The following is a 13,708-nucleotide window of genomic DNA, read 5'->3' on the forward strand; positions in this document are numbered from 1 at the left end:
TCAAAGTGTTTATTCCAAACTGAAGAAGATTTAAGGAAACTCAAGCTCTAAAACATTTGATCTAAGGGTCAAGGACAATCTGGCTTCTTAGTTCTGCCAGCAGTTTTTAAAAGTTGCTTCCTGTACTAGGGAATGTTCACTGTTCTTGCACAAACAATAATAAAAGTCATTTATACAACCACCTTGCTTGTTCTCGCCTTGTGAATTCACTGTTTGGTAATAGCGAAGGCTAGTCATTAATTCTAATAAGTATTTTGAGCTTTTATTTACCATTATATTTCTACTCATTTAATATTTGTTGGGAAACCACTTAAATTTATTCATTTATTCAAAAATATGTCCTGAGTGTCAACTATGTGCCGGACAGCATAGATAAAGTCCGCCAGAGAGGTTCCGTCACTGCCCCCCAAGAGCTTTTGGTCTAGCTGCAAAGCTATTATGAAACCAGACATGTGTATGATCCAGACTTTGAAAAGGGAAAAGTACCAGGTAAACAAACAACACGATCTAGCCAGGGGGCAGAGAAGGGTTTCTTGGTAGGGACAACCGAGCTGAGACACACCACAAACCATTCTGGGAATAAGAATGTCCACAACTGTGGAAGGGAAGAGTAAGAACATGTGTAAAATACATATGACTTTGAAAATAATGGTTATCTCTTTAGGAAGAAAAGCAATGGCCACTCCTGGTATATTTCCACTCAAAAATAGGTTTTATAGCTAGAACTATTTTCCAATGAAAAAGCCAGCCATCAGTCTAATAATGTCCAATCACCTCATGCCCTCCAAACACACTTAACTGAGTTCATAACAATAAATGTATCCCAAGCCTCAACCCCCCATAAAACCCAGATCCAAAAAGGTATCTTCAGCTGTACAGATTACAGAATCATATAATGTTAGCAAAGAAACAAACTATCATCTTGTAATAAAAAAAAAATTTCACTTTGCAAATCTTTGAGAACCAAAGTGGGAAGTAACATACACAGCATCATTCACCTAGTCGGTAGCAGAAAAGGAAGCTAACCAGATCCTAATCTCCTGAGTCCCATTCCTACGCTCTTTCTACAGCTTTACAATAGCAAATGTATCAAATGACAAGGAACACATGCATTGCAAATAAATAAGGGGAAACTTAAAAATACAGGTATTCCATTCCAAAAATGTTTCACATCTTCAATTGACCTGCACTTCATTTAAATCCTAGAAAAAGAGTGTTCCCTCTTACTCCATACAGAAAGGTGGAAGTGAAGAAAACTAACATTTATTGACCCTCCCAGCTCCAAGGAGCTAGGATGAGTGCTTTTTAATTTCATGCAATCAAACTACCCTCTGAGTTAGATATTATCAATCTCATTTTACCGAGATCAGAAATACAGCAGGAAAATGGCAGAGGTATCATTTGAATTCAAGTCTGTCTGACTCTAATGCATACAGCCACTTTATCACAAAAAGTATTTCCTCATAGGAAAACAGGACACAAAGCAGTTAAGTCTACGAGAGAACTCACCAATGCCTATTTAATTGCTGATGAAAAGTCTTTTAAAGTTTAATCTGGGAATCTAATAATCACGTATTACATTATTTCAAAAGGAAGTACCAACTGTTTTTTAACTTAAGATGCAATAAATTATATTTATTTTATTTTAATTAAATGTATTGAGGTGGCATTAGTTAATAAGATTATAGGTTTCGAGTGTACATTTCTATGATGCATGATCTGTATACTGCATTGTGTGCCCACCACTCAAGGTCAAATCATCTTCCATCACCACATATTTGGCCCCAGGTTTTAAACTACTTTACAAATAAAATTTAGAACACACTTTTAAGTTAAATATTGTTCTTTTCAGCATCATTTTCAACCCTACTGCCCCTGCCACCAAGGAAAACTTGAGCTAGTCAATCGTATGAAATGTTGGCTCACAAACAAGAAGGAGGTAAAGCATGACCACTTAAAAGAACCCTAAGAAAACAAGAACTACATTTCAATAGTCTGATTTCTCCATTGGTAAAGCCCATTAACAGCTTCAACTGGGAGAGAATATACTACTCATAAAACAAGAACTAGTAGTCCAAATAAAGCAGAGCCCATCGTAAATGAAGGAAGACCAACCCTTCATTGCACACCTACCCATACCACAGGACTAGGTTTCTTGCTTTCTCAGCTCTGCTAAGTCCCTGAGGGTGCCCTGGTGGGAGCCTACCAGTACCTGAAGATGCCTGAGCACTCCGCAGGGGCGAGCAGGACAGTCTTGGCTGTGGAGTTCTGGAAGGAGGGCAGAGAAAGGCTCAGATGCAATTTCCCTTCATCTTCTTGTGCTCAATCCATCAGCCACCCACGGCCCCTGGTTTCAGAATGCTGTTTTCATTTTTCAGTTTTTATTTTTATTCTGGAATGTCAAGCTCTTTTTAATTAAAGTATGGTTGACACACAATATTGTATCCGTTTTAGGCATACAACATAGTGAGATTTCACATTTATATAACCTTACAAAGTGACCACCGTAACCTTGGTCTCCTAGGGCCACAGGCTGGTGGGGGAGGGTGTCACCTGCCTACAAGGTTCTATAGGGAGAGAACCTAAGGATTCTACCTGTAGCGCACAGATCTGCCAACCACTCCCCATTCTACCTGTAGCCCACAGATCTGCCAACCACTCCCCACTTCAGCTCCACTTCTGACCCTTCCGTTCCTGTGGCCCGGTGTGTCCTGATGCTGAGCCTCCTGGGGGGACACAGCACGCTGCTTGTCACAGGTATTGTGACCTTTCCTCCGCGAAGTTAGTTACTCCCTGTCCATCTGCTTTTTTATTTCAAAGAAGTAAAGCCTCTCTGTCTCCTGCTGTGATCTCATTCAGAAGGGGAGGGGGTTTTTGTTTAGTGGGTTCAGAAGTTTAGTTCTGCAAGATGAGAAAGTCCTGAAGATGGATGGACGGGGGTGACGGCTGCACAACGGAATGGATTAACGCCACTCACCTGAACACTTAGAAATGGTTACAATGGTCAAGTGTCTGTAATGCATATTTGACTACAATTTTAAAAAATAAGTTTTAAAAGTAAGGTTTAAAAAACAAGCCACCTCTTCACAGAGTCCTTCCCAGATCACCCCACGCAGAGTTATCCCTCTCCCAACCAGGGTGACCCTCTAGTATGCTCCATGCTTTACTTCCTTTGTAGCATGTACTGCTATATGAAATTGTGCTGTTTATTTCATTACTTACTTGTGATCTCTGTCCTCCAGTTAGAGAAAAAAATCAAAATCACCAAACTCTATACAACTTAAAGTTCAGTCTTTTTAGCTCCTACTCGCGCCCTTATTTCCAAGTCTCTATTCCCTTTACTTGCTTTGAATGTCAGTGTTCTCCATGTTCTAATCCCACCCTCCTTCCTCGAAGTGCGTGCTCTGGGCACGTTCTCTACCCCAGAACTGCGTGATGGAGCAACCCTCAGGACGGAGGCACCTGCGTCTGAATCCTGACCCCATTGCTTCCTAGGGGTGCAGACTCCATCCGCACCTCTCTGCGCTCAGCTGACCCATCTGCAAAATAAGAGGGCGAAACAGGGCAAACCTTACAGGAGCGCGAGGACCGAGTGAACACATCTCCGATGCTGAGCATTGCCTGGAGCACAGTGAGTGGTCCAGGTGTCAGCTCCGGGGGGCTGTATAATTTATCATCCAAACCAGGGCACTTCTGAGACTTAAAAGAGAGACTATTAATAATCTCACTGGAACAACAGGCATAAACCAGAACAGTCCTAGGCAAACCAGGACAGTTATCCAATTAGTGTAGGGAAAACATAAAATATTGCTGATATGCTACCATTTCTGCCCTATAAATATCACATAGTTAACTTCAGATTGTTCACTTCCAGTCAAAGAAACCTACTTACATACTAGTATTTCTGAAAGTGGGTTCAGTGGGGGAGAAGAAAGAGTTGAATAGGTAAAAAAAAGATTCAGAAACACCAAGTTAAACAAGTTCCTTTACCATCTACCCTACCCAAAAGTCAGTGGTATACTCATGTGCTTTAATTGACTTTATAGTTTCAAATAATACTATTTTGCAACTACAGAGTTATTATAAAGGGAAATTAAAATGAGCCCCTGGCTTAGTTTTTGATATGAAGTATGTTGCCTATCTATGTTCACTCCTCTTTTTCTCAGGACGTAGCCCATAATGAGTACTAAGTAAGTATTTGCTGAACGAATGAACGAATGAATGAATGAATGAACGAATGAATGAATGAATGAATGAATACTAAAAAGCATTCTCATGAAAATGGTTTCAGGAACTAAAACAAGAGCACAAAGAAAATGAAATTCTAGTTTAGAAATTTGATTGAACTTCAATTTTTGTGAGCCTTTTGTTGTTTTGGGGGGATTTTATTTTTATATATAAGGTTCCAGTGGAATCCTTGGATAAAAGCTGCACTGTTATTTTCCATCGGATTGGCTCTTAATTAAATGTAGTTTGGTGGTCATGAGGGAAAAAATACTCCTAGAAGATAAAAGTAACAATAGTAGTGTATGCATGTGGAAAATACTATGCTAAAAGACTGAAATACTTTATTTCCTTTGATCTTCACAATAACCTTAAGTGAGATCTGGCTTGATTGTGGGAGTCTTAGCAGATCCCAAGTCCACAGTTCATTTCCAAATGCCTGGTGGGCATTTCCTTTTTTGTAAGTCTGTACACCTTTTTGCTGCCATAATTAACCTTTTATCAGGTATATTCCAACATAATCCACTAGTAAGCTAACTACTATCAAGGCAGCAACCATTAAGTGCTCAAATCCTGTCATGACAAGGTCCTCATGACTCTACACCACGTGACTGCATTTACAACTGTGCATTTGTAGCTGAGAGTACTCTTCCAGCTAGAATGTATCAGAAAATAAATGGTGGAAGAAATAAATATCATGTAACAAAAATAATTCCAAATATCAAATTTTGAAGCTAGAAGGGACTTTATAGATATTAATTAAAGTAAAATTTTATGAATATAAATCCTTAAGCTTGCTAGGAGGCATTATTATCATTATCATTATTATTATTGCCATTCTTTACATGAAGAGACAAGGTTTAGCAATTGTCCAAGTTCACACAGCTGGTGAGCAAAAGAGTTGGAATTCAACCCCAAATCTGTCTAACTCCAAAACTAAGATCATTAATTTTCTTTACAGTATACAATTCATTTTTTTATATTTTCCTGTAACCCAAATCATACTATTAAAATAGAAATTTTGAGCTAGACAAGATCTCTAGTCCACCTATTTTACAGGCCCAGTGATGTCAAACAGTTTTATATCTTGGTTACATACAGTTGGTTACTAAAAGAGTTAAGATTAAACAAAACCCACACCCTGGCCAGGTGGATCAGTTGGCTGGGTGTGGACCCATGCATGGAGAGGTTGCTGGTTTGACTCCTGGGGGGGCACCTGCCTGGGCTGTGGGCTCAGTCCCCAGTAGAAGGCATGCAGGAGGCAGCCGCTTTCACATCAGTGTTTCTCTCTTCTCCCTTCCGCCCTCTCTAAAAAAATTAATAAACTATTAAACAAACAATCAAACAAATAAACAGCCCTGGCCGGTTTGGCTCAGTGGTTAAAGGGTCAGCCTGCAGACCGAAGGTTTGTGGGTTCAATTCCTCGTCCCCAGTTGGGGTCATGCAGGAGGCAACCAATAGATGTCTCTCTCTCACATTGATGTTTCTCTCTCTCTCCCCCTCCCTTCCACTCTATCTAAATATTAATAAAAATATCCTTGGGTGAGGATTAACCAAAAAAACCAACAAACCAAAAACAACCCAGAACTTTTGCTAGATTCACATCCAGTTATCTTCAGCATTACAAAGGATCAATGCTTATCATCAAGTAGAATTATAATAGCTAACACTTCTCAAGTACCTATCAGGAGTTTAGCACTACAGTAAGTACTCCACATACACACCCTGAATCCTCCCAACAATCTTAAAAGTTCAGATCTGTTTGACTCCAATGCCAGCTACACTTTCTCTTCCATCACGCTGCTTTCATAATCCCAACAAGACACCCAGTGTGTGTGTGTGTGTGTGTGTGTGTGTGTGTGAGAGAGAGAGAGAGAGAGAGAGAGAGAGAGAGAGAGAGAGAGAGGGAGAGAGAGAGAGAGAGAGAGAGAGAGAGAGAGAGAGAGAGAGAGTGTGGTGGTGGTGGTGGTGGTTTCTATTTGTTTTTCCTGCTACTGAAATCGACCCAGGTACAGCTGCTCCATTTTTGTGAAGGCAAAATATATTGTGACATGTAGCACAAAAAACACATTCACTTATAAAAAAGAAATATCTTGATGAAATCATAAAATAAAAAAGCTGCTAAGACTCATATATAAGCAATCAAAGGCTGATTCTCTCTTAAGGCTTTCGTTAGATTTTCTGGGTTGTCATAGCAAATACATACACACATACATTAGACTGAAAGGAAATGTGCCAAAATTGCAGAGCCAACCCCCGCAACCTTATCACGATCACCGTGACCTCCTTTAAGAAATGATCATACAACCCGGACCCTAGACTACACGAGGAGGCTCTAGCCCTGGCTACAGTGATCGCTAGGGATGTGAACACAACACAAACAGAATCTACTCTGGTATTTACTATACGGCTGGTGGGAAAGAGACTACCTTCCTATGGGACAGTGAGTCATGATGTACCGAGGCTGCCAGCAACCACAAGCTTGCTTCAGAGCAGACGCTGAGTGACCACGAGAACATCACGGAAACAGCAGAATGAAGGAGCGCGGATACTTGACATCAGTCCATCTTGGATTCTTCATTTATATAATGTGAGAAATCCATCCCTACTTTTGTTTTAACTTTTCCTTCATTGCTTAAGCTTGTGTTGGGTTCTTGCTGCTTAAATTTCAAGAGCCCTGACCAATTATCCTCACAGAGAAAAGCTCTCAGTAAAAAATATTTATATGGGAATATATAAAATATTTATATATATATATATAATGCTTCAAAGTGTTTAAATTTTAAAATTAGATCAATAACTTTACATAAAAGGTAGCTTAAATTTATATACTAACTAAACATTTAAAATTAAACCCAGTAATATATTTAGTACTCCTAAATAATTATAAATCTTTATGTATTAACAACAATTGCATTTTAAAATATTTGAGTATTTGGTGTTCAATATTTTCTTTATATTAAAATTTCTCTGAGAGTAAATAAGACACAGGTTTACTCCCTTACCCTTTAGCCTTCTGCCATGCCCCCTCCAGCTACAGATCAAGCTGGGTGGGTGGGGACTTCCTCCATTCATGCTCCTAAGATACATAAATAGAAGAGGAAGTCTCAAGCCAAACTGATTTTCTCTTTCCAAATTCAGAGAGCACAATGGCCATCATGCGGAGGTCCCTCCTCTCTCTGCCCCTTCTTTCATGCTCGGTTCCTTCGCGCCGGACTAGCCGGAAGTTTGCCTCTCCTCCTTTCCAAGACTAAGCCTTCTCCTAGGTTCTCATCTCCTCCCAACCTCGTTCCATCAATGGGTCTTCCTCTGCCGACTGTAGTGTCTCTTGCCCCACTACCATGTTCTATATATATCCCTGCCTGTACACTCAAGGTTTTCTCTAACTAAAAGAAATCTTCACTTGACCAACTGTGAGGAGCCTACGTTTCACCATCAAATTTTTCAAATGGTTTAAATGTGACACTTCAGCATCATTCTCTCCTTGTTCCCCAGAAATAAGGCTCCCACTGCCCTGCCCCCAAATCACTAAGCTGAATTCGCCACATTCTTCTGTTGTCAAATCCAGTGGCCTTTTCTTAGTTTCCATTTCCTTTATACACTCTGTTGTATGTTAACTATCCTCTTGTAACATCTCTTGTCCATCGGTTCCAATGACATTACTATTTTAGCTCTCTTCCTTCCTAATAAAGAGCTCCTGGTGTATTTCCCCAAAGGTCTCCTTTTCCTCACATTTCCCAATTATTAGCAAAGTAAGTGTTTCTCAGGTTCATTCTTCAGTCCACGGCTCATCTTTCCATAGACTTTTTCTGAAAAATTGTACCTAACATTAAAATTAAAACAATGTTATTATCCTGTATATTAAAAACAATGTACACGTACATGAGGGTGAATAACCATTTCTATCACCCACTTACCAAATCAAGACCACTCCTAATTTAAATGGCAGCACTAGCCTCTCTAAAACATGGCACACACAGTCACACATCTGGCCACTTGGCCCATCTTCTATGGGCTACACTATTCTCCGTCTAAAACCTTCCTACCAGATTCAAATGCCACTTCCTGTGAGGCATTTCCTGTCGTACTCCCATCTGCCAGGCAACATCAATTCCTAGTTTTCTCTCCCAACAGCCATGGCACTAAGTTGGTAACTTTATTATAGCACTTGCATGATTTTATCTAGTACACATTCCTGGGTTTGTCATTTCACTCAATAACCATGTTTTAAAGACAATGAATATGTTTTATTCTTTTCTGTTTCCTTGGTTGCTGTAATGTGGTAGACACTTGATATTTATTGGAAAGTATGCTTGAAAGACCAAGGTTCAGAATGTTAGTGACACCTTAAGACACTTCATATACTTAACACTGCTTTGCACACGTCCAACATGACAGCTTTCTGAACACTAAAAGCATTTACTGACTAACCAGTCATTTGGCACTTACGGTTTCCTGCTGTAAATATTCCTCAATTTGTCACGTGTGTCTTATCTTCTCAACTAGATAAGTACTTGAGGGTTACAGTTTTTAATGTTAAGTCCATTATATTTGGTGTGATTCCTTATACTTCAGCAGGTGTTCAATATACACTGCATGACTGTCAATGAGCCTCCCTTTTGGGAATTCTAAAATTTATCTGACAGGTGTGTTATTAACTTTGATTTAATGATTTTTATCTTTTTGTTTAAAATTAAATCAGAGTTTTTCAAAATTATTCGTTAAGAAAAATAAACATACATGGAATTCAGACAATACATATCTTCAAATCCACAGTTCAAATACATACTGATTTTTAAAAAGAAAAACAACAGGGGCTTCTTTCCGTGTTGGAAGGACACCTGTCCTTGTAAATATGAATCTCTTACATGTGGCCATTAAAAAGCAATGTCCCTAAAACCCACAAGGTAAAAATCGATTCAGGCAAGTCTCATCAATGGAAGTTTAAAACCAACAGGAAAGGCTGCTGGGAAGCTGACCCCACAGATTTATAAGTGGGAAAATTACATCTTTTTGGTGAAGAGATCCAAAAATCCCCTTATTGATCAAGTACAAATCATCTATGCAGTGTTCTCACCCAAAAAGGTTCAACCTGAATTTAATAATGGGAAAAAAAAATTAACAAATCCAGAATGTGGGACACATAAAATCCTAAAAAAAATTGGAATCAATATGATAAAAAGCAATAACATGTCAGATATTTATTATTTCAGAATAAAATGGGCTAGAAATGTAAAAAATATACTGTATGCATCCTGGATTTTTTTAAAGTTATAAAAAAAAATTTTGGACTTCCATATTAGGTGTATTATTGAATGTATTAATATAGTTGAATGAATGGCATTATAGTTATGAATACCTTATCTTGGATATTTAGGCTAAAAGAATGTAGGGGCAGAGCAAAATCTATAACTGCCTTTCAAATGGTTCAACCAAAAATACATGAATAAAAGTAAAACTGTAGCTGGGAATTAATGGATATGTTCATTAGCTTGCCTGTGGTAATCCATCATAATGTATACGTATATCAATATATGTTGCACACCTTAAATCCATACAATCTTTAGTTGTTAAGTGTATCGAATAAAGCTGCAGGGAAAGTATACAGAGAGCAAATGTGACAAAACATTGTAAGGATGTTCGTGTGCTCGACACTGTTTACTTTTAGTTTTTCTGTATATTTAACAATAGAAAGGAGTTGAAGTAATTTCCTCTTCTTTCCATTCACTTTTAAAATAAGTTAATTGATAAGAGCTGAGTATAGAACCCTACCATATCTAACATTTATTTATTTTAAATACTTTTAAAAAATAAGTCAGTTAACCTCTGACAGTATGTGCTAAGTAAATATAACTTCATTTACTAAGGAACAAGTCTAAATAATTAAATTAACAAGTAGAGAAAGTTTTTCCCCATTTTACACATAAAACTGTAGTTCTAAGCAGTAATTACTGGTCAGATAACTCCTTTCTCCAAAGTTTAATTGAATATACATTTATGAATATTCTTCAGTTCACATCTTTTTCCAGTGATACACAGTCATGCCATGATTCTAACAGTTCAAGACCTTGGAAACCAGAGGTCTTACTTTTCCCGGGTTAATGCTCTCCCCCACCCCCACTGCCTGCCATCTTCTCAGCCAATTTATTTATTTATTATTATTTTTTTTATCCTCACCCAAGGATATTTTTCCTTTTTTTTTTTTTTTTTGTACAGATAGAGTGGGAGGGAGAGAGAGGAAGGGAGAGAGAGAGAGAAACATCGATGTGAAGGGACACATCGAGTGACTGCCACCCGCACGACCAACCAGGGCCGGGGACAAACTGCAACCGAGGTACATGCCCTTAGCGGGAACCGAACCCGGGTCTCTCCGGACCGCAGGCCGACGCTCTAACCGCTGAGCCAAACCGGCCAGGGCTTCTCAGCCAATTTAAACGTAACTGTTACCGCACTAGTTACGTTTCCCTGCATAACATTACCATAAAACTCAGTGCTATAAAATAACAATAAACCTTTATGATCTCCCAGTTTCTGTGGGTCAGGAACTCAAGACCAGCCATGTGCAAGGCCTGGGGAAACCACTACAGCACTGCTGCTCAAAGGGGAGCAGCAGGGGGCAGACGGCAGGCACTGGCCCATAGCAATTCTGAAATCCAGGACAGTCTAGGCAACTGCCCATTAGAATTCAAGGCTGCTGCTTCTTTCCAGGTTTTTGGTTCTGTTTTCTGAGTCACGACAGTAGCTCATGTTTGAAGGTTTGGAGTCTTTTTAACATGCTTCTGGCCTGAGGTTCAAGGACCCAAAGACCACGTCTCATTTGTACTGCCTCTGTCCCTTTCAGTCCAAGCTGAAAGTGTTGCCGATTCAATCTTCTTTAAAAGAGGAGAGGGAGAGGGAGAGGGGGAGGGGGAGGGGGAGGGGGAGGGGGAAAGCAAGCAAGCGAGTGAACTCTGTGTGTGGCCTGTGAATCTTATTATGGTTCACTCCATTTTGAGATAAGGCCACAATCATGAAACCCTCCAAGCTAGGTCCTTGTATTTCTTGAAGCTTGGCTGAGACCGCTGAGAAACAACTCTCTAGATGTTCTTCGAGGGGACCTTTCTGAGGTCATCAAGGATTTTAAAGCTTCATCTGTAGGCCATGTTTCCCTGAGAATGTCCTGGATTTCATCTTTCCCAAAATCTATTTCTTATTTTTAGCAACACTGGTCATATGAAGAGGCTAGGATTTTCAAACTGCACAGTTCTTGCTCCTTTTTGTTTAACAGTACTTCCTTTAGTTGATCTCTCTCCTGTTACATTTCATCTATGACCAGCAACAAGGAACCAGAAGTATCTTCAACATTCTGCTTAGAAATCTCCTTAGCTAGATCAGCTAGTGCACTGTGTACATTTTCATACTTCCCATGTTATTGCAGATGACAGAGTTGCTAACCTTTCTGCCACTACAGAACAAAGATTCCTTCCTCAATCTTTCAATAACATTTTTCTCACTTTAAGCTCTCACCCACAGCTTCTCAAAGGCCATGAAATTCCTACTAACAGCCTATTTAAGGCTCTTCGGGCTTTCAATGATGCCTCAAAATCTTTTCAGCTCACAGTCTGAAATATAAAATACTTGCATCCCACATCCTTGTTAGAAATATTAACTATCTGAAAACCCAGTTTGTTTTAAAAGCCTCACTGAAAGTAATAGCTTTTCAATTTATTAAATTATCTTCTATTCTTTACTTACTTAAAAAACATTCTAAATTTTATGCTAGCAGTAACTCAGGCATGGAAGATTGGACAATAAATATTATAATCTTCCCATTTAACTGCTATCTACTTTAAGATGTTTTACGAAAACTCCACTTGCATAAGTGTATCTCATTCTCTGGCTGATTCATGTATCACTTTTTTTTTTTAATCCTCATCCGAGGACATTTTTCCATTTTTTGTACAGATAGAGTAGGAGGGAGAGAGAGGGAGAGCGAGAGAGGGAAACATCGATGTGAAAGGGACACATCGAGTGGCTGCCACCCGCACGACCAACCAGGGCCGGAGACAAACTGCAACTGAGGTACGTGCCCTTACGGGAACGGAACCCGGGTCTCTCCGGACCGCAGGCGGACGCTCTAACCGCTGAGCCAAACCGGCCAGGGCCATTCATCACTTTTTAAGGACTTACTATGCACTAGGCATTAGAGTGGCAAAGATGAACAAGAAAACTATGATGTGGAATTGAGAGCAAGTACAAATTTTGTCACTCTCCTAACTTTTCCAGGATGCCAACCCTGCCTAGTCTGTACTCCCAAAGCACTTTGTACTAGTCTCTATTTTTCAATACTAATAGTAATGGCAGCTAACATTCATAAAGCGCCTGGCATAATTCTAAGTCTTTCACTGATTTAATTCAATCCTTACAATAACCCTCAGGAGGAAGGTAAAACTATCATCTCCATTTTACAGATGAGGAGATTAACTCATCTTAAATAGTGTTCACCCCCACGAAACTGTAGACTCCATGACAGCAGGTGACCTGTTTCTTCATCTCATATCCTCCCTAATCTATAGCACTTATTTTTCTGTAATTAAATTAGTTTTAATCCAAGCACTAGAAATGAATATGCTCATTTACTTTACATGGACAATTTTTCACTCCTCAAAAGCACCATGTGATAGATAACAACTTCTAGACATAAAAAAAAAAAGGCTTGGGGCTAAGTAAATATCTCTGAAAAAAAATTAACTCTTAAGACCTAAAGTTTTGTAAGCAAATCTAACTAGATAACAATATATTTTATTCAGTACCATTTTAATGCTGAAACCCATTAATATCACAATGACAACTATACAAATCTGCAATTTAAAAAGTCATTTTAAGGAAGTCAGTGACAGAGGCATAAAAAAAAGTGGTTATACCCATTAAAATATGTGGATGAAAAATCAAATAAACATAAGACCTATATTCTGAGCAACATAATTTGAGTATCTTTAGCTAACCCAGTATCATTTGGGTTGGTGTAGTTGGAATCAACTATAAAACCTGTGTCTGCACGTTTCGCATATTCTGATTTAAAAACAAAAATTAAAATTAAAACCTTTGCATAACTGATACACTACAAACTCACAATCCTCAGATCACAGGCTAGAAACTGAAATCTGGAGTCTGCAAGGAGAATAAAGTCAAATTGGTAGTCATTTTATAAAAATACCTCCTAATTCACTCTCTCTCAAATACTAAACTATCCTTTTCTAAGGAGGAGTACAAGCTTAGGGCTCCTGTGACTGGACACATTGGCTGCATTTTAGAAAAACCTCCACAGGGCTGAATTTGAGAGAACCCTTGTGTGCCCGATTTTCAGTCTGACCTCCAGAAACGCTGCTGTCTCTTCTGGATATCTGATTGGAGGCTGAAGTACAAATATTATAATTATAGATATCAAAATGTTTTGTGGCAGACACTGTTGACTAACACGATATCAGTTCCCAATTCCCCCCTG

At 39.0% G+C, this 13,708-nt stretch overlaps 1 protein-coding gene across 6 annotated transcripts in view; it reads right to left on the reverse strand.

Moving 5' to 3' along the window:
• AKT3 (AKT serine/threonine kinase 3) overlaps positions 1-13,708 on the reverse strand; it is a 216,822-nt gene that overhangs the window by 179,752 nt on the left and 23,362 nt on the right. For 4 of the 6 annotated variants that reach the window (XR_004961421.1, XM_036277567.1, XM_036277569.1 and 1 more), the window contains exons 1-2: positions 3,382-3,500; positions 2,213-2,268 (exon numbers count right to left, since the gene is read on the reverse strand). The exons of the other annotated variants lie outside the window; for them this stretch is intronic. Coding sequence is in view for 3 of the 4 variants with exons in the window: in XM_036277567.1 (XP_036133460.1) it covers positions 2,213-2,268; positions 3,382-3,485 (160 nt within the window). In the remaining variant the exon portion in view is untranslated. Of the gene's footprint in view, positions 1-2,212; positions 2,269-3,381; positions 3,501-13,708 lie in introns of those variants that run through there. 6 annotated transcript variants of the gene reach the window in all.

The sequence above is a fragment of the Molossus molossus genome, unplaced genomic scaffold, assembly GCF_014108415.1.
Source record: "Molossus molossus isolate mMolMol1 unplaced genomic scaffold, mMolMol1.p scaffold_m16_p_23, whole genome shotgun sequence".
NCBI lineage: Eukaryota > Metazoa > Chordata > Mammalia > Chiroptera > Molossidae > Molossus > Molossus molossus.